At 41.2% G+C, this 22,044-nt stretch overlaps 2 protein-coding genes across 3 annotated transcripts; one reads left to right on the plus strand and one right to left on the minus strand.

Annotated features, from left to right (window-relative positions):
- Positions 1-309: 309 nt before the first annotated feature.
- On the plus strand, positions 310-4,744 carry cep72 (centrosomal protein 72). Its single transcript, XM_034611314.1, has 14 exons — positions 310-446; positions 684-811; positions 1,482-1,674; positions 1,754-1,868; positions 1,964-2,076; positions 2,168-2,226; positions 2,315-2,357; positions 2,513-2,707; positions 2,834-3,015; positions 3,152-3,245; positions 3,329-3,507; positions 3,604-3,730; positions 3,812-3,921; positions 4,018-4,744. The coding sequence occupies exons 1-14, from the start codon at positions 317-319 to the stop codon at positions 4,036-4,038; spliced, it is 1,689 nt and encodes a 562-aa protein (XP_034467205.1). The 5' UTR covers positions 310-316; the 3' UTR covers positions 4,039-4,744.
- On the minus strand, positions 4,742-20,231 carry LOC117776914 (tubulin polymerization-promoting protein). Of its 2 annotated transcripts, none has more exons than XM_034611317.1 (5): positions 19,971-20,231; positions 13,138-13,218; positions 12,186-12,521; positions 7,542-7,695; positions 4,742-7,448 (listed from the first exon to the last, which is right to left on the minus strand). In XM_034611317.1, the coding sequence occupies exons 2-5, from the start codon at positions 13,149-13,151 to the stop codon at positions 7,251-7,253; spliced, it is 702 nt and encodes a 233-aa protein (XP_034467208.1). In that variant the 5' UTR covers positions 13,152-13,218; positions 19,971-20,231; the 3' UTR covers positions 4,742-7,250. The 2 variants fall into 2 exon arrangements, with proteins under 2 accessions (XP_034467208.1, XP_034467206.1); XM_034611315.1 differs by lacking the exon at positions 19,971-20,231 and adding an exon at positions 13,774-14,128.
- Between the last annotated feature and the right edge of the window lie 1,813 nt (positions 20,232-22,044).

The following is a 22,044-nucleotide window of genomic DNA, read 5'->3' on the forward strand; positions in this document are numbered from 1 at the left end:
CAAGAAATATATATTTGTTAAATTAACAATATTTTGTTGTTGTTTACCGTCAATGACAATTTTGGTCAGATAAATAGATAAAATATATTTGGATCAGATATAGCAAAAACTGAATTTTATTGATTTATTTTAAGACTGTTGGTAGGAAACAAAACAATATGCTCAAATTATTTGTTTCTTACAAACCTAGATAACATAAGCAGAAAGAAATGATAAACATAAATCTGAACTATAAATGTTTAGGCTGAACTCAGGAGTCTTGTTATCCATGGTTGAACTCTATGAAACAGCAGGGGGCGCTAATGTACTTGGCCAAATGGAAAGTATTGTTTTTCCGGCAGCACGTGAAGGCAGCAAAAGTTCGAAAAGTATGGCGGCGGAGTGTTTGACAACAATAACAGAGCAGTGGATACGGGACAGACTGCGATTAAAACATCCGTGTCTGAGTAATATTATCTCCTTTCAGTAAAATGTTTATTTAGGTGTGAGTTCTAACAAATACTTAAAGTGAAGCCACGACGCTTTAGCTCCTGTAACTTCAAATAATTGCAGTTTGTTGTCGGTAGCTAAGCTAACGGCAGCTAACGTAGCAGCAGCAACTGTCCCATGATGCAAAGCACCAGAGTCATGCAGCCGCGGTGTAACTTTATTTATAAATATATGTTAAACATGTGTTTGAACAGGTGATGTCCGCTCACTGAGCCTCCCGGGGACATATGAGGAGAAGATCAGACATCTGGGAAATGCTCTGAATAACTTCGTCCTTCTCAAGTCTCTGGATCTGTCCTGCAATGCTCTCGTCTCTGTTGAGGTGGGTTTTTAAAAACGATAATATACTATATACCCCTTATTAAACCTTTATTATTAAACCCAACCTTAACAAAACTGTGCAACAGTGTTAAACTGTTTGTTGCACTATAAAGATGAGCTTCACCCTTCTACTTTCCCTAAGGTATCTTTGTTTAGTGGAAATAGGGCTGGGCAATAAAACAAGATCTATAATCGTCGAAATATAATTATCATCAAAAGTGATAAAACAAAAGTCCACTATACATCCATACCATGCATTTACATTGTGCATATTGAGCATAAGACATAACTGATCTACCTCAGATTGGTAAAATGTTTATCAAGTGTTTGTCATTCTCTGTCCATAAAGAGGAGTTAAAAACCACAATCTTTAAAGTCTTTAAACTTAAAAGAAATAATAAAATGACATTAAATGTGATAATTATCAAGATTGACATCTTGATCATCTCTTCATCTCCAGACACCGTGTTTTTGCTCTGGCTTTTTTTTTTTAAATGGAAAAGTTGTATCGTCATTGTTGTTTTCTTTTTTTATAATACAACTCCAATGACTCTACTCAAAAAAATCACGCATTTTCTCAAATTTGAATTGTAAGTATTGCATTGTCAGTAATGAACTGAATTAAATAATTTTGCCTAACCTCTGTTTAATCTTTATCGGCTTCTTTCCAGGGGGTGCAACACTTGAAATCGCTGGAGAGGCTGATCCTGTACTATAACTGCATACCCTCCCTTGAAGAGGTGAAAGTGCTGTATGAGCTGACATCTTTGAGAGAGCTGGACCTCCGACTCAACCCTCTGACCAAGCGTTACCCAAACTTCCGCCCTTACGTGGTACATGCCATGCCCAATCTACGCAAGCTCGGTAAGATGTGGCCATTTAACTCTGACTGTGTTCTTCTCAGACAAGTTTTTACTAATAAGTCTCCTCCATTGCTCTCCAGATAGCTGTTCAGTCAGAGACACCGAGCGCAAAGCTGCCATAATGCAGTTCTCCTCTGAAATTTTACCTAACCCTAACCCGAAGAGCTCCCGTCAAAGTCAGTGTGAAGACAAAAGGTAATTTTATATATCATATAACAACACAAACTTACGTGGAGGTTTTAAATGACAAAAGGTATGTAACCCTGATTGGTCTTTATTGTGGTTTCCAGAAGCAGCGATGCGAGATTGGCTCAAGTTAACCGCTTGACCAAGAGGCTCTCTCTCCTGACTGAACCCGATGATATTGTATTAAACTTTGTGGAGATGAATCCTGGAGACAAAAGTGAAACCAACAGTCCAACAGTCAATTCTCATCTGAATTTCATGTTTTGTTTTCAAACTTTTTATCAATTTCAAACCATCTTCTGTCTCAGAACCTATAGAGGAAGAACCAAACGATTTTACAGAACAGAGGAGCTCAACTCCAAAACAGGTGACTTAATTTTGCTGTATGTGAAACCATATCATCAGTCATATATTTACATTATCACACTTACTGTATGTTCTCATATTTATTTAAGGAAACGGCTAAATCCATCCTGAGGTATCCCCCCACAAAATATGGTACGTTTTTTCTTATAGCTCGCTGACAATGTGCAAAACCACCACTTGGGGGAGACATAATTCTTCCTTTTAGTTTTGAATCATGAATACAGCCCCTCAATTGAAGACCAATTAATATCCACCACACTTCTATTGTGATATTTGTAATTTACCAGATAACACCAGGTCGAAAATGCCACACGTGAAAGATCTGTCTCATAAAAAAAGTTCTACCTCATCAAAAGTGACTGAGAGACCAAAGGTGTCCTTCGGCCCCTATGTAGAGAAACGCAGACCTGCACCTGGAAAACAGGAGGATTACCCCAAACAGACCAGACACGTGGCCAAGGGACATTTCACCCCCAATCCTGGTACAGAGCTGAATATCTACATTCAAAACGATCCACTGACAGAAGTCACACACATCCACAAATACCAAATGTTATCATATCTTGTTATGTTGATGAATTGTGTATTTTTTTAAATATTCTTTCCAGATCAAAGTCAGCGTCTTTGTTCTTCATTCATTAACATCCGACCTCCCAGTCCACATCGTCCTGGTTTGAATCTGTCTGACCCCTCTAACCCCATCTTACATCCTCCAAGACTGACCTACTCCAGCTTCAACAAGACAGAAGGGGGCTCCAGCTCACTGCAGCAAGAGGAAATGAAGAAAAAGGTTGGAAGTTTTCAGTTTTTTTCACTAGTCTGTGCACTGAATCATGAATAGTTCCTTCTCCCTTCAAGAACAAATCATACTTGAGGTTATTTTGCTCCTGATATCAACTTACAGTATCTGTGAATTCATCTCGCAGGGTAGTTACAGGAAACCCCTGGAGATGCTTCTTAATCTTGTGGACAAACACTGGAAAGGAGAGAGGTCACTGCATCAAAACAACAACTTCCTGTGTGAGTTTGAGTTTGGTTTCTGGAATGTAGCCTCCACGTACTGATAATGAATATCTTCACATCATTTCTATTTTTGGCTCTAGCTCAGGCAGTCCAGATCCTCTCTATGATGGAAAACGATATTTCCATCCGGGAGGCTGAGGTCAGGACCTTAAGACGGGAAGCCGGCGCGCTGAGTGTCCAAGCGGCTGCACAAGAGCAAGGGCACAAAACTGAAGTCCATAACCTCTCTGCTCAGCTGGAGGAAACTCGCTCTGCAGTTGTGAGTGGATTCAGCTCTCGAAAACAATCTTGAGCTCCAGGAATCCTTCCTAGTTTTGAAAAGCACACAGTGTTTATTGTCTTTACTTCATCACAGGGCAAACTAAACGAGCAGCTGAGGATTGTCTTGGAGGAAAACGTCGCTCTGCAGAAACAGCTCATCAAGTTAGAGCGACAGTATCTCAAGTCTATGATGAAAAGTTCACCTATGACTCAGATTAAAGGTGGGTGTAAATCCCAGTGGGAGATACATCTGAACATTTGGCGGTTTTCCTTACACTGAACTCACACTTGCACATCCTTAGAGGCTCAGACAGAAGTGGAGGAGCTGAGGAAAGAGATCGAGGGGCTGAAGGAGAAAGTGCACCAGGCTGAGAAAGTCAAGGAATCGTCAGATATACTGCAAGAAAGCCAGGTGAGAAGATTCCCCCATTTGAACGTTGGCACTCTAAATCGTTTCCGCTCTGATGGTTGTTTATGTGATGTGGATGTGGTTGTGTATGTGCTGCAGGTCCCTGGTGGCTACCACTGAAGGTTTGCTAGCTGAGCTGAAGGGGAGAGAGGAACGTAAAAGAAGCATTTGAATGAGGAGATACACACCGGTATGAAAATATGTGTCATATTAGAATTGCAGTAATTGCATGAGGCCCGGCAGCTAAAGAGTGTTTGTAATTCATTTTTTATTTATTTATAGTCCTTGCAGTGTACACTTCATTTTTGATTGTAGTAAGTTCCCAGCCGATTCCATTAATGTTTATTATTTTCCCCCCCAAAATTTATAGAATGTGTTTTCTTGATGGAAACAATGACGGAGAAAGGCAATTCATTCAAGCATGGTTGTGTATAATTGTGTCAAGGCCGTTATGCTAACAAATGATTTTAGAGGAAAATATGTTAGAGAGAAGGTCACAACGTATTTCCTGGATCAATAGCAAGATTGCGTCTCTCTTGGCTGTTTTTTTGTTTCTGTTTTTAGGTCAGTTGTGTCTCCATCTGCTTTGTACACTGCAGTGGAATGAATGCATCTAGATTCCAGCTGCACTGTGACTTTATTTATACCTCTGCCTTGGGGCTGGAGAGCTTCGCACACATGCACTTTTCTCTCGCAGACACTAATGCAGGACCTGGCAAACCAGGTTAGACTGTGGACTCTGCATAAACTCAGCTGAATGTAGCTTTTACTCTCATGTGAATGGTACACGTTCCTGGAAAAAGCCATAATAAAAAATAAAACATCATATTTTGACAGATTTTTTTATTTTCAATAAAGCACTACAAATCATGAACACACATTAAGAGGTCTAAAGAACAAGAACAAAACCACGCTGCATGCACCAGGGCACAACAGTACATTAAAAGTTATTTGAAAAAAAAACAAGAATAAGACCGTATCGTTCCTCCACATTAAAGGTGCACAGTATTTGGCATTAAGCACAGAAAACAGATCATACCTAAGCTACTGCAGCAGACAAATACTAACACACCGACCGATAGCTGCTTGTTTTCAACTTGGTGCCTGATTCTTCATCAGCTGAGGCTACAGGTAGTGTGTGACGAGTGCGGCAGAAACACTGTCACTATGCTGGAAAAATATTATTCTATAAAAGTTTATTACCTGTGCAATTTTCCCTTTTTCTCATAGAGTATGCAGTACGTCAGGATACATCAGTAAAAAAAACATCCTTTTGTTTTTAGTTGCGATTTGGATGACAGTACCGCACATGAAATGTCTTCTAAATCTTTATCATGAGACAAATCTGATAGCATTAGTGTGTGGCTGACTTTGTACATGTACAAGTTTATACATATTGATTTCAAGCAGTACGATATTTTTTGTCACGATCTAGGACAGAGTGTTAGGGCCGTATTGAAGAAAAAAAACACGAGATTTCAAGAATAAAGTTATAATTGAGAGAAAAGTCCTAATATTACAAGAATAAAGTCAAATTTTAACAAGGATTCTTTTTTATTTTATTAAGAAAATAGAGTCGCACTAAGTTCCACTTTATCTGGTTCCAAAATCTTGAACCAATATCATTGTTTCCTGAGAAACTACGCAACCCATTTGAATCTCACACAGATGTAACTAACCTCACATTCGACCACGACCGAACATTTCCTCCTCCACTAAAGAGGCCACTTCCTCCAAGTTTCATCAGAATAGACACGGTTTGTTACACAATCTTTTCAAAGTCCTGATACTAACACCACATCGGTGCTGATTTGCAAAATGATTTAATATTTTGTTATTTGTGAAATATAAGATGCGCCACATTCCTCATTTTCTGATATTTCCTGCCTGAGATTATGACTTTATTCTCTAATAATTACAACTTCTTTCTCATAAAATGATGACTTTATATATAATGAATGTATTCTTAAAACCTGTTCCCTTTTATTTCCCTTTTAAGTGGCCCTAATACTCCATCAATGACCCCACAATGTCATCACTTAATATATTTTTTTGCAAGAAAATAATTAAGTCTGTCCAGTAGTCTGTCTTCACAGCAGGCACAGCAGTTAAGATAAGTTAAGACAAACTCCTAATGTCATCTTTATGCTTCTGAATCATATGCAATATACATAACATGCACAAAGTACAGCAATACAAGAAAAAAAAGTACAAAGCCAGTGTCATAAATTAAGCCATGTGGCTCTAATGTTTTAGAATATACACAATCTTACCACAAATATATTAGAACTACTGTATAGAAATCTAATCGAGGGAGTAACAATATAAGAGAAAATACAATCTTGTACAACCGAGCTCATCTACTGTGGTTAGAGCTTCCTTCAGCTGGATTCACCAATTTAATACTTGAAATGCATGTTAGCAAAACAGTTTGTCAAGAGAATGAACTCCGAATAAAGACAAAGATATAAAACTGGAAATACTTTTTGTTTAAACAGTTAAAAACAGGCCTTCTTAGTTTTTTGTGCTTTTGTCGTATTTACAGAAGAAAACAAATATGTCATAATCTTTATTTAAGACTGGTTTGAGAAAGCTTTCATAATAATGTATCTGTCTTGGTCTGAGCTCAACGCAAATTATTCAAATGACAATGCGAGCTCGTGTAATGAGATTAAATGAACAGTAGATTTTACAGACGGTTGACAAGAGGGGAAGGCAGACAGACGATTAGGAGGGGATGGAATTAACAATTGAAGTAATAACAAAACAACAGGTACGATAATATCTGTGTCAAAAGTGTGGCAATTATCGAAACTCTGCAAAACAAATTAATGATGCTTTTCTTCAGGTAAATCTGGGAATAGAAACATTTCCATTAAAAAGTGCAATGTTGTTGATTCATCAAAACCGTCGCCCCACTTTATTCAGTTTTTCTTGGCATGTTGTTGTTCTTTGTGCTCAATAAATATAATAAGGCCCTATCATAACAACAACGCTTCAATGTTCATAGAATGGTTTGTTCTCTTCAGTGTTTGGCAGTAACTCGCTCTCTGACAGGAATGTACCAGCTGGTGATGACTTTGTAAAAATAGATGTAAACAATTTTCCAGTTCTCACACTTGACAAAGAGAGGAACTAAAAAAAACATCTCTCTCTTGCACACACACACACACACACACACACACACACAGATACACTCACGCACGCACTAAATAAATGGGCGGGAAAATGTATGAAATCATTTTTCTTTTGTGCTTTTTTTGAGTACTCTTCTTAATTTTTTGAAATAAAAAATGATCCTGGTAGTTGATCAAAAGTTTATTTCCTCGTCTTTAATCGGTTGGTTTATTGATTTTCTTTTCATACGACCCTCGATGTTTGTATCCCGAGACGTATCCGGAAGTGTCAACTATGTCTACCCGTCCTGCCTTACCCTTCCCACGGCCGGTGCCGTCGAAGCGCTCCTTGTGTGACCCTGTAAACTTGGTGGGGTCTGTAAGGCGGCTCACTGTAGGGGAAGCCACGGCTCTCTGTGGGACAACATTTAAGTTCATACTGTGATCGCTGGTACAAATGGATGTGATGTGTAATGACATCAGTATTATTCCCGTTGTGAGACTTACCGTGACTCCTGCAATGACGGGTGCCTTCCCTTCGATCTGCTTGAACACCTCGGCCTCGGCCTCCTCTACTGTCTTCTCTTTGTATTTCTTCCTGGCCAGCTCTCCGAGTGCAACTTTGAACTCGTCAAATGTGATGGTGCGGCAGGATTTCTTCCTGCAATGTGGGTGGAAACGGAGCTTAAGAAGGGGATAACACTTGTCACAGTGCAGCGCACAAAACCCCAAAAGACGTATGGAGATTTCTCCGTGGACAAAGAAAAGCCTATGTTTAGGATCGCCTTGTCAGCAGCTCTTCTCTACATCCTTTCAATCTGAAAGTATAAAACGAGAGCAGGCGGTGGTGTGCACGCAGCCATGTGTGATCACTTCAGCGTGGCAGATGTAAGACAGCATAGAGATGGTATCCTACTGAGATAAACACTGAGAAAACTTTTACTGTTTGGATCTCGTCTCCCAGTGTTTCTCAGTACTTCACTGTCGTCTGAGCAACTCCGCAGACTTACACACACACACAGCTGTAGGCTGTATATGTGAATGTCTCTTCATATTATTTATCATATTGCGTTGAGCTGTATAACTCAGGGCCCAGAGCCCTGATGTTTCTCATTCAAGCTGTCTAATAAGGACATTTGGACCTGCTGAAGGGTGTTGTGAGGCCCTGCCTTTTCATTTAGAAGCTCAATCTGTTTGAACCACTAACCAATACCAAGCCACAGATCATCATCAATCATTCTCCTTCTGAGAGAACTCTACTTGTCTAACTGGCCATTTGCCGGATTCACTTCCACGTTAAAAGTGCATAGTAACACAAACACAAACAGCCATTGCTGTGGTGATAGGTTGCCTAAACAACAGCCAATAAATCCAGCAGTCTCTCCGGGCAACCTGCTGTCATGGCAACAAGCTACAATAAACAGGGATGTTTGGGTTTATTATTAATTTGACTCATCCAGTGAACGGTCGTGTTTGGGCGATCCATCAGTGTTGAACATATGAGAGCTCCAGTCCTCTGCGCCTGTTCCATGCTGTGTATTGTCAGAGGGAAAACTGGACCTCTCCATACTGAACATTAGATCCTCCAGAGTATACAAATAGTTAAACAGTGTAAGTGTGCTGTAAAAATAGCAAATCTGAGGAGGCTGTGATGAGGTTAGAAAGAACAAATGTTCAGTGGGCGAGAGGAGCTTTATTTTAGTTTGGGATACTGATGACCTGCTGTTTATATAAGGAGTCCAACCATCTGCGGCACATGATCCACATGGTAAATGGATTGTATTGATATTATGCTTTTCTAGTCTAGACCACTGGAAGAGCTTCACTACGGTGGCCCCGAAGAGCAAATCACAACGACAAATGTGAAAACTCAACAGCAAATCAAAAAACACAACAACAAATCAGAAAACAATGAGCAGCCGCTCCTGCATGGATCTGACATAAGAGCTGGTTGAATCTGCACAATGCTGGTGCACAGCCTTCGCTCATGTTCAGCGATGAGGAAAAACAACCAAGGCCTGGAAAATGAAGCCACCATCAGATCGTGCTAGGAGTTAATTAGTCCATTCCAGATTTCTACCTCACCCATTGTTTATGTTGTGGTGTTCTTTGGCTCCGAGCAGCCACACAGCACGGCAGAGCCTCAATGTGGTGCGGCTGACCTCCACTATGAATCAGGGTTAGTTCAGCCATGCTGTGATTAGCCAGTGCTCATTAAGATGTTTAATTTTTTCATGTGTAAGCAAAGAGCTTTGACACTGATTAAAAGGAGAGTGGAGATCTGCTCCTCTGACATGGCAGCGCTCCCTGACTCAGTTGTGCCTGGAGTCAAAAACTACATGAAAATGAGCCCCTCCCCCAGTTTGTGCTGCTTTTTATCCCGTGGCTGCCTCTGAAGCCGACACACACACACACACACACACACACACTCAGAAATCACTTTACTATCTCGCTCAACACTCTGCAGAGCTTAGTGAAGCTGGTTCAAAATGCATGCTGGGATATTGTAGGACCCTGATTAGGACCTGTAGGCCTCAACAAACCCAAACACACATCCAAGAACAGAATGTATACAACGCTGCACATATTCATCACAAAACAAAGTCCGTGTGAAAAGATGTGGAACACATTTTTCTACTTAAATGTCTATTACAAAATATTGTTGTTGCTCACCAACAGAACTGGATGTAAACAAGCTTAAATCCCACAGTCGACGTAAAGGTTCCTTCTCTAGTCTGGCCAAGAAAATGCTCAGAGCAGTAAACATGAGCCCATTACCATGCCAACAGGGAAGGTTTTGATGTGAAGAGTCACGAAAGCAAGGATACTTCCAGAACATGTGTCCAGTTCCTTGTAGAGAACTGTACACATGTTCTGGAGGTATCAGTGGTGTGTGAAATAATGAAGGGATGTTTATAGAAAACCTGCAGGATCTCTAAGGGCTCTTTTTGGTCCAAGTTGCTTGTCATTTCTCAGCAGAAACTGTTCATCTAAGGCACACAAATATAGCCAATCATTAAACGAACCAGGGCTATATGTGCATGGATGTTGGACATATAATTGTGTTAATTGTGGCCCCCTATCTGGCCCCTGATTTTGATCTGAGATACACCCCTGGAAAGAGGCGCTTCAGTCTGCATATTTCGTTCTCCATTGTTATATCCTGCAGCCAAATTCTACTTATCTGTCAGCATCTTGTTGTGAAAGAGCATTGTTAGGGTGTCGCCTTTCATGAGCCGGATGTTCTATATGTGAAAGAATGAGGTTTAGAAATGTCATGGACTATATTTGATAATGCTTGAGAATAGATGAAGGCTCTACCATCTGAGGCCGTATGTGTGTGAGGACTAAATCCAGCCACTGCATGCTTATGGATGCTCCAATAACATTTTTTTCTTTTCATTCAGGGGAATTGACCTTCTTTGCATGTCTTTGCTTGGTGTGCAAATAAATCTGACATGACAACATAAAGCCACTTTAGTTTACACTGCACTGTTTGTTTGATAGTGATAATAGTCAGTTAGCGGTAGGTCCTAGTTTCCTGGAAATGTATTTAAAATGACTAACAGCCTTTTGAAATGGCCGTGTTATCTTCCCTGAACCCAGGGCAGGAACAAACAGTTTCAACAAGAAAAATAACACATAAAACCATTTTGGAATCTCTTTTTAAATGAGTGTGTACACAAAGTGACTGAGATTGACCTTTGGTTACACACCAGCAGAAGATGGAAAATCCACTAAATCAGTGTGAGATTCCTAAGCAACCTGTCCTCTCCTGTAGGAATATGTGATGACGAGTGGCCTCCAGCCTTGCTCCTCTATTCTGGCGCCGTCAAGCAGAATCATTAATTCACTTCATTCAACCAAGATAAAAAAAAAAACTGCTGCTTTGTGTATGAATGAATATCTCCAGAATAGCCACACACACCCGGACAAGCCCCACATTGTAAAAGCCTTGTCCTTTCTTACACCCTCTTTATTCTGTGGTGCTTAAGGAACGTTACGATCTAATCTGTGGAACATATCTACACTCATCTGTCAATGTGTTATCAGCACATAATGGTTTGCAGACGCTCGGTACACTTGGTAAACATAAGCGCAGCGGTACAGATGAAAAGTTCTCTCCTTTTGGTGAAATAACATTGAGGTCACAGCTTATTATTAGTAGTCTACACAAATCAAGCAGCAAAGGATGAATCAACGCAGCCTGAGGAAATACAAGTTGAGCCGCCCTGGCCTCCTGCTCTGGCTGCTGTTTTCACTTTCGCCCCAAGCCAACCTCGTACAAGAATGAATACTAATGTAGACTGAAAATGTAGTATTCCATAGCTAAAGAATATGAGGTTGTGTTTTGTCTACGTTTGTTTATCTATTTGTTCATTAGCAGGATTACGCCAATACTACTCATGATTTCCATGGGATTTTCTGGAGGGATGAGACATTACCAAAGAAAGAGCCAATTACATGTAGCTTTGGATGCAGATCAGGGGGTGGATCCAGGAAATTATGTTTCACTTTAGGCATTTTTCATTGATTTCCCAGAGAATTATTCATGGCTCTTGATGAAAAAAACTGTTTAGGGAACTGATTTTAATGAGTGTATGTAATTTGGTGCAGATTCAAATAAAAATCAGGATCTAGTGAAATTACTGACTGCTGGCAGAGGTATGCCCTCTACTGAGTTCCATTCTAGTTTGATAATATTATGCTGGTTTTCTAAATTGACAATCATAATTGAATCATAGCAGTGAAACTATGTGGCCCGTGCACAGTAAGATCAGCGCTTCTTTTACTTGACTGTCTGATAAAGACCAGACCATAGATTTAATTCCATGGAAATGAATGAAACTACAAACACATCCTTCATCATTCGTAACTATAGTTCAGTCCTGGGCCAGTTTTCATCTCTAATTATTTTCTACTACAATGTTCCACATAAGTGACCTTTCAGGCATCGAGATGACTAAACCTGTGGTCATGTCTGCCTCCGCAACAGTAAAGTATGTGATAAAAGGGTACAGTCATGTAGTGGCACGTCAGTTACTACAGCCTAACTGGCCCAGATGTTGGCAGATTAAACTCCAAACAGGCTGAAAATGATTTCACAATATTCAGTCTTTAAGAGAACAGCACATTTGGTTTCTCTCTTACTTGACTTTGCTGAAGACGATGTCCACGTCAGTCAGGGTGATGTTCTTGCCGTCGATCACGGCGCAGTCCTTGCAGAGTTTGGACCAGTTCTTGCCGTGCAGCTCCTTGCCGGTAGCGCGGGTATCGCCGTGGATGGCGAAGCGCCGAAACGACTCCTCCAAAGCGGTGATCTCCACGGGCGTGGAGGAACCCGCACCTCCATCACTGGTCCCGTTGGACTCGATCGAAAGCCTTTTGGACGCTCGGTCTTTGGAGTGTTCACTGTGCGGCCGTAAAGGGGCTGCGCTGATGTTGGCATGCTTGGCTGTCTGGACTTTAAAGTCATCTATGTTGTCTCTGAGAGGGAGAAGACATGACAACATCACCTGACTATTCATTCAGTGTACGACTTTAAGTTGTGTAAAGGAAAAAGCGAATCATTCAAACCATATATCAGAATGTTCAGAATGCAAGAGGTCTGTAAAACAACACAGATGATTTGACAAGAGCAGCCACTATAGGGCATGTAGCAACATTAAATGGTTCCTATCCAAATGTTCAGTAAAGGCTTATCAAAATCAAAAGACATTTAATCAGTTTGGACACTTCTAAGGAAGAGGAGGGTTTCCACCAGGAACATATCTGATCTCCAGCTGCTCTGCCAGATTTAAAACGGATAAACGAAAACAATCCAACACGCCTTAAGGTCAAGACAGAGCTTGCTGCTTTGCCTCTAGTTGTCCCTTCTTGTGCAGTACTTGATTTTACGTTACAGGCAAGATTAGACTTTCCAGAGGTGTGTCTCTCTAACTGTGAAAGGGCAGATGTCTTGTATCCTGGCAGAGAGGTGAAGGATATTAATAGACCTCTGAGGAATTCAAAGGCACACGAATCAAGAACGAAGGCGGCAGATGGGTATTTGAACTAATGTACAAATAAGAGGTGAAGGCTCTTTTTTCATGCTAAAACTTACTTCTGGTCCGCCATGCTTGTGCAGGAATTCACTTCCCTCCGTGCAGTGCTTGGATTAGTCGACTTCTTATTTCTCTTTGTGCTGTGGGAGAAGATGAGAGAGCAGGTGAACAATGTGAGAGGAAGACAGCGTCACAACAAAAGGTTCAATTCTCCTCTTGTCCTCTTTACTTTTTAACCAATGTGAACAAAATGAATAATGACAACGTGTCTTTTCAAGTCTGACACACAAACACACACTGAGACACATTTAAGGAAAAGACTTCAGAGAGAATACTAAGCACAACTCAAAAGCAGCAAGATCCTCTCAATCATCAAATTACTTCCAGACAGCTTCTTAATATTCGTTACTGTTTGTAGTGACACATCTTTAAACGCTTTGCAACGACCTCTCTTGGTTCGGATGATTTCATTCACTACAGAGAGTACAGAGATTCCTCTCTGAACACATCATCATCCAGATCTGATTGAAGAGAGCAACAGGAAAGCAGCTTCTCAAAACAGCCTTCTCGCTTCGACCATATCTAACTTCAGTCCGGAAGGAAAAAACATTTACTTTCATATAATAGCAATAAAAGTATTTCTATCAAGACAATTCAATCCGGCTGTATATTTATAGTGATGGTTCTCTGCTCACCTTTCAGCTGTTCCCATAATCAGCTCAGCATCATTAACGGACGTGTGTTGCCATGGCACCGCAACAAAGTCTCTAAAACTATTTCCCAATCGTTGTACTCGTTACTAAACAAACACAAACAAGACGCAGACCGGAGAGAGATGCCGTGCCCCGTGGACTTTAACGTCTGCTCCAGCTCGTAAAGTTTCGCCCGAGTCCCTCAAGTCACCAATAAAGTTCTTTCACTCCCCCTGACTCACCCCGACCCTCACAATGGCACCACGATGGGGTTTTGTTTCCATGACCCTGTGACCAACAATCACACACGAGCCCTCGCTAAGTACACTCGCCACTTAAATGGGTACAAAGGTTCCTAGATTGACGCTGCATAAAGCCATTATGATCGGGATGGCAATTCTTAGTGGGGGAGATTATTAATCTGTATGAATAATGGCATTCAGAGCTGCAGACACTGGGAGCCCATTGTCCAAAGCCAGTGGCCTCTGTGTCTGACCTCTGCTCGTGTCTTCACACATACATGGTGACATCGCAGAGTGCCTCTATTGAGTTTCTGTGCTCATATGTCATCGAGGACTCGGGCCAAGACACATGAGATGGAGTAACTGAAGTTTGCTGAAGCTAGAAATCTTTACTGCATTATATTTTTATACAGTATTTTTGTATTGTATAATGGATTATTCATGTATTAAGTGTTTGCATTTTTAATGGAAAATGTAAATCTATCCAGCAATGAAACGCTCTCTTAACTAAATGCACAAATGACAAATTTTACACATACAAACAAAATAACTCACACATACGTTTGGTTTACAATTTGACAACAGTGAAATTTAGCCAATAACCATGTGAACAGTTATATTAAACTTACCATTTGCATAAATTCTTAAGAAAACCATATTTATACATTAGTATTTACATTAAGTTTTTCCATCTTCAAGAATTTACTCAAATTGATTAAAATAGCAAATAATTCCAACAAATTGTATGTACAATTTATTTTCTTTTAATTAATCTGTTAGATCATAGACAATATTCAGCCTGCTTTAAATATTTGCCACCAGTTTGCTTCTTGTAAACTATTTCAATCGTGACCCTCTCTTTAGGACATCACAAACTTAAATTTTTTTTAATGAAGTAGCTCAAACTATAAGTTTAATGAGGTGTCTCTGGGTGTCTCAGGCTCTGCTCTCTCCCTGCTCTCATCCTACCTCAATGACCGCACTTACCAGGTAACTTGGAGAGGATCTGTGTCCGAACCTTGTCCTCTCACCACTGGGTCCCCTCCTCTTCTCTCTGTACACCATCTCTCTCGGCTCTGTCATTCACTCACACAGCTTTTCCTACCACAGCTACGCTGATGACACCCAGCTAATCCTCTCTTTTCCCCAATCTGAAACACAGGTAGCAGCATGAATCTCAGCCTGTCTGACTGACATCTATCTCTAAGTTGATGTCTTCACACCACCTGAAAATCAACCTTGACAAGACCGAACTATTTTCCTTCCAGGGAAAGTCTCTCCCACCCATGACCTGACTAATACCTTTGACAACTCCGTGGTAGCCCCAACACAGACTGCTTGGAACCTGGGTGTGACACTCAACAGTCAACTCTCCCTTGCTGCCAACATTACTGCAACAACACGTTCCTGTAGATACATGCTGCACAACATCAGGACAATACGTCCCCTTCTGACTCAGAAGGCGGCGCAGGTTCTGGTCCAGGCTCTGGTCATCTTACGCCTAGACTAGTACAACTGGCTGGTCTACCTGCTAGTGCCATCCGACCTCTGCAGCTCATCCAGAATGCAGCAGCTCGACTGGTCTTTAACCAACCTAAGTTCGGTTACACTACACCGCTCCTCCGCTCCCTTCACTGGTTACCAGTGGCTGCCCGTATCCGCTTCAAGACACTAGTACTTGCGTACCGTGCTGCAAACGGATCGGGCCCATGCCTACATCCAGGACATGGTCAAACGTTACACCCCGGCCTGTCCACTCCGCTCTGCCACTGCCAATCGGCTGGCTGCTCTCTCACTGCGAGATAAACAACTAACAAAATCACGACTGTTTGCTGTCCTGGCTCCTAAATGGTGGAATGAGCTTTGAAATCAGGACAGCAGTATGTCTACACATCTTCTGCCGCAGACTAAAGACACATCTCTTCCGACTACACCTTGGTTAAAAAATAATAATAATACAAATTAAAAATTTAAAAAAATATATATATTTAGCAACACTTATATGGCACTTACATATAGAACTTTGTAGTTTGGCTTTCTGGAAGCAAATTGTACTAACTTGATTCTTGTCGTTCTAGGTTTGTACCCTCACGGTCATTGACAGCAGTAAAATCCATGTGAGACATCCTCCTCCTCCAATTTATAGTCAGTAGCTTCAAGTGTCTAAGTCCTCAGCACAACGAGCCTCCTCAAACACACCATGTTCAATAAGAGAGGTCATTAACACTGTGCTGAGTTCCATGGTCTTTTTTTATTATTATCGACTGATTATTTGATTTAATTCATTTCATAATTAAGAATATATATATATATATAAAACTGCACTGCGGTCAATACATGCATTAAAAACCACAGAGGATAAAAGCACAATAAAGCCTTAAGGCGTATCTCTTTTGTATTCCATTGATACCATCTATTCTATACATGTATATGGAAAGAATACAATTCTGTGCAATATTTGCCTGACCGCAGATTTATTGAGTGATTTATGTGTAATTAAAAGCTGTGTATTTTACGCTTTAACAATAATTTGCCAAATACAGCTATAATTTTTGCGCACATTTGTCCAGTGCCTTTTTTCTGCCCCACTTTGCCACACACACAGAAGACACCATTTGGTTAAGGGCAGATCTCCAGAGACAAATCTGTGACTGGATGACAGCATGCTTACATACACTCACCTTCTGGCAATACACTGCACAGATGAGTGCTTTAACCATAAATTGACCCATTTTCAACTGCATCTATTCATAGCAACAATACGCTGCCATGACTGGAACATTCTTTTCATTCTGGAGGGAGGAGATCAGCCGGTAGACAACATGCATGCTCAAACACACACAAAAAACTAAATGTTTGTGTTTTAACTCTTGTTTTGGCAGATGGTGTTTAACTCACAAAATGATGACACTGTTGACAGAGTGATGTAATGTGTGTGAGAGAGAGAGAGAGAGAGAGAGAGAGAGAGTTGGTCAGAAAGCCTCCTCCTCTATCATGCCATCCCGGTGAGTGCGCCTGCAGAGAGCCCATCTGTTTTCAGTATCCTTTCCAGGCAGCTGCTCCGTGACCGTGTCAGTCAATCATACAAGTACAGAGCGCCACCGCTGCAGTGACACACATCGGTCTGCTCAAGACTGATCTAACTCTTAAATAGCACATCATGTCTGGCAGCTTACTGCCACGACACATGTCCTAATGAATGAGAAACAAAGCACCATCTTTACTGGATATGACTGGCAATATTCAAAATGTCTCTATTGGTCAAAAAAGTCCATAAAATGAGCAGTGATTACTTGTTTTTACTTTGTGGCTGAAGCCTGGTGTGTTTGTTGATAAATTATTTCATCAAGATCCATCAATTACTACCTACCTGGGAAAACTGTGAAAATGTTTAAAAACGCCTATGTCACAATGTTAAAGAAAGGGAAAACTTCCTGTATCTGCATCCACAACAATGTTTATTGGGTTCTTCCCTGACCCATATTGCACTCTTCCCCCGGGCTTCATGGAAATACGTCCAGTAGCTTTTGTGTAATATTGCCCCCAAACAAACAAACCAACCAACACACTGATGGTACAAACATGACCTCCTTTGCCGAGGTAACCACAATGGCACTCAGAAGAGCACATTCCTCCGCCAAGGCCAACATGATTGTCTAGTTCTTAAAGTAGAAATTAAATATAAAAAAGAAGTGGTCTGATAACCTAAGTTAAAGAAAGTAGAAAAAGATTTTAAGGGTTCTTCCAAGGCCCCATCCCTCCACCAAGTTTGGTTGAAATCGGTTTAGTAGTGGTTTATTTAAAGTCACTTCCACCTCATCCTACTGTTCTACGAGGGTTTGTGGCGGTTTAAGACACAAACATGTCTGGTTGGATTCCAGCCTGGAGGGGGGTTTACAGCACGCCATGCCTCTCTCTCTCTACCCATGTTTCCTATCTGCATCTCCACTGTTAACAATCTAATGAAGGTTAAATGGCAAATATAAATACAACTAATAAATACTCTCTAATGTGCCCCTGTGGATTGCTGTCTACCCGCAAACAGTTGCCAACAAATGTTCCATTTACTCATGTTTGCGAAGAGAGAAAACTACAATACCCAGTTGTTTAGGAATTCTGTGTACACATTGTACTGCTTTTGATCTTTTGATGAATGGGCCTATACAAGAAATATAGCTTGTCGTAAGCTTTAACATGGACTCCACGTTGTTTAAGGAGTTTTCCATGTGATCAAACACACCCTCTTAACCCTTCTCCAATTCGGCCCCGGTCCTGACTCTCTCCCCAAAGACACAAGGACGGAGAGGATGACATCAGTGCCGCTGCAGCCCAGGTCTGAGGTCACCGGCTCGCCGTCTCCGTCAGTTCTCGTCTCCCCACACCCTTTAACTGCTCTGTGAGTCAAAGATCTTGGCAAGCGTCGTGCTGAAGAAAAACAAGACGTTTGAAACAAGCAACGGCAGTTATTGTTGGCAGTAGCAGCAGGCCAAATAGAGGTATAAGGCAGCGTAAAGAAAGCCTGGGAGTCCTTATGCAACCCCACATTTGAGAGGAAAACGTGATGCCAGAGACAGCACAAGTGTCGGGCCAACAGCAAATTAGCTGTGAGTGGAGCCCTTGTGAAAAGATGTTTGGAAGCCAGACTGTGTTGTATAATGTCTCACTTAATTAATTAAAGGTAACTCGTTTTAAAGTCTTTTCAGTGTCCTGGAAATGTCATGTAATGCCCCAATAAGAAAGCTTCTATTACCCTTGTGTTAAAGTCAACATGGAAAAATAGAATTCTCCCTTTGTTTTTGGAGTAAAAACGCCATCGGACAACATCACTTCATCATTACGCCTGTTAACAATCATTTTAATTTCAAGCCTCACCTGATCAAAAACAAAATGGGAAGATTTACACTCTGAGGTTAATCGCTTGTGTCAGATCACAAAGGCTCTCGGACCAGTGCAATGAACCCTAGAACAGTGAAATCTGGGACAAACTCGGTGACTGTGTCTTCTCCTCATGCGTATCTAATTCAACCTACTGAGAGAAAATAAACACGTTACCTTCCTTACGGTGGAGGTGCTCTGTCTTTTATTAACATCAAAATACATCAAATACCTTTTTCTGCCTGTACTGACCAGAATCGAATGTCATTTTCAGCAGTATTTAACTGCAAATAACCCATCCACACTTTCAAATGACATCATTTCTATTTCTGTGCAGAAACAGAACATGTTGAACTCTGTCCACGCACATGCCTCATTAGTCTATTTCTCAGCTGTCAGCTCTTAAATTCAGACTTCAGCCTCAGAGCATCGAGAAGCTAATAAAACAGGGCACCTTTTTTTTTTCTCATGCATAATTATGTAACTACTTCTATGCAACCCACAGAGGCTGCAGCCACAGGCCATACGCATTGTCAATCATCCTCTCTGACCAATAACGGTGCTTATTGGAGAGCCCTCGTTTAGAAGATAAACAGCAGAGGGGAAAAAAAACCACCCTGATGTTTGTGTTAGTGGTCACTGCTGCAGTCGCTGGTTTCAAACCGCAGTGTCTCAGCTGGGAGTCTTTAGAGGAACGTTACATAAACGTGCACAAATGTCAGATTCACACACAGAGTCCACGTGATCCGTTTGTTATTGTCAGCACCTATAGTGCACTTCTGCCAGTGCAGAAGATCAGAGGCGTCACAGGCAGGTCCCTGACGATTTTTGATCGAGCGTATAGGCTCAGCATGCAGCCACAAGTGTTTACAACTGAAAATGCATCTCATCCTGCAAGATCAATATCAATGAAGCACGCAGAGACACGCGAACTGAGCCAAAAGAAGCTTCGGGAATCAGGTGAACGTGCAAATCCGGCATTAAGGTATCAAATCCCTCATGTTTGCACCATGCGATAATATCTACGAGACCGAAAATAGCCCCTGGTGACAGATTCATGAAGTGAAATTCAGCTTTAATCACCTGGTGAAGAAATCCTCCGCCTGCTTGTTGTAATTCACACAACCATACCGTGTCGTGCTGCAAGTGTTGCTCAGACTCTGCGTCCTCCCGCGGCTCCTGAGCTCGACTCTGCCCGATGCCTCAGACCCCAGAGATGCTGAAGAGAAACCAGCCCGCTGATTGGCTGCCGCCGAGCGCGACGAGCTGCTCTCTCCTCTCCTCGTCGGAGCGATGTGGAGCCGAGATGGTGTCTCCGTGCTCTGCGGAGAGCTGCTAAACAAGAGCTGCGAGCATCTGGAGGTTGCGCGATGTAAACAAAGGGAGGTGGAGGGGTTTCTGTGCACGGATCACCGCAGCTTCATTAATAAACAACCAGTGAAAGGGCACGAGCATCAGAGTCACACACACACACACACAGAAAACCAATAAAAACTGAATATTTTAAAGATTTGAGTTCATCCTGATCCTGGATGTCTTGAGGCTGCTGGTGGATTGGACTGTAAGTGACCTGAGAGCAATAGAGACTTTATATTATAATGATAAACTCTGTATTGGCAAAACACATTTTTAAAATCCTCTCAAACATGTACACAATTCTGCCCTATGGACGTGGATGGTTTCATGTGCACGGATCATTGCAGCTTCATTAATAAACAACCAGTGCACGAGCATCAGAGTCACACACACACACACAGACAGAACCAATAAAAACAGAATCTTTCTAAGTTTTAAGTCTTGAGTTCATCCTGATCACTAATTAGAGACTTTATATAATAACTAGAGACTTCATATAATAATGAGAAACTCTCTATTGGCGAAACACGTTTAAAAAATCCCCTCAAAAATATACACAATTCTGCCCAATGGACCTGACTCCTCTGATGTCCAGCACACTCATGTGTTACACAACCGGTGGCAGCCTAATGTCTGGATGTGGATGGACATTATGTAACCCCATAGCCACCCTCATGGTTCGAATGATAAAGGAGTAGCAGACTGACACACGTGCAACTCAAAGACAGAGGGACAGTGGTGAATACACGATGCTCATGAGCGAAGAGAAAAAGGCTCAGATCTGTGACAGAGCTCATCGTGATGAGAGCAGACTGGTGTAAACACTCGATGACATAATATTCTTGAGCAAGAATTCAATTGCGCCACACTGTGGTGAGGAGTAGGTTCACAAAAGTCACTTTACTATCACAGTCAACAGTTGAACAGTCTCTGTGCCACTTTTGTGAAATCAGCTTTTGCAATAAAACCTGTACAGAAACAAATAAACAGTTCTTCTATGGATACCAAACGTTTAAAACACATAATACATTGGTGTAAGGTCATGAGGCAAATCCTTTCTCTGATCCTTTTCCTTCCTCCAGTTTCTCATGATTTATTGACATAGAAAAATAAATAGATAGGGGAAATACTTACTATTTAAACATCTCTTTTAGTTGTGTGATTGCAACATGGATTAATAGTCTTATTTTGTTATTTCATACTGATAAACTTCTCTGTTTGTTTTTGATGTTACTCCCACATATTTGCCTCTGAGACAAATAATTAATAAGGAGAGAGATTATATCTTACAAACAGTAGTATGGACAGACCAAGACTTGTGACAAAACAATACAATACAATACAATACAATACAATACAATACAGTGGTTATAGCAGGTACAGCACCGGTGTAAATAACACAATCAGCGATGGTGTTTTATTAACGGATTTGGTTTCAGCGAGCCGGGTGTTGTGCATGAGGACTCGCCGTCTCACTGTCAGGGCTTCCTAAAACACCGCAACCACAACAGGGAACAGAACTGAGCTTTCTGATGTGCTGTGAAATAAAGGCCCATCAGGCCCCTGTCAAGTAATTCAAGCCATGATAAGAAATGACCGAACAATAGATTTCTCCCCTGTAAAGTCTATGTAGGAGGAAGAGACTGGCTCCATTAAATTAGCACATGACAGGTAGTTCTCTTTGAAATAAACAGATGAAACCTAAACCTAAACCTAAACCACCCAGACAAACCCTTGTTAAACAATCAACTTAAAAACACAAGTCTTCCAGTGTCTACAGCCCTCTGGTGGGGAAAATATG

Source organism: Hippoglossus hippoglossus, chromosome 16, assembly GCF_009819705.1.
Source record: "Hippoglossus hippoglossus isolate fHipHip1 chromosome 16, fHipHip1.pri, whole genome shotgun sequence".
Taxonomy (NCBI): domain Eukaryota; kingdom Metazoa; phylum Chordata; class Actinopteri; order Pleuronectiformes; family Pleuronectidae; genus Hippoglossus; species Hippoglossus hippoglossus.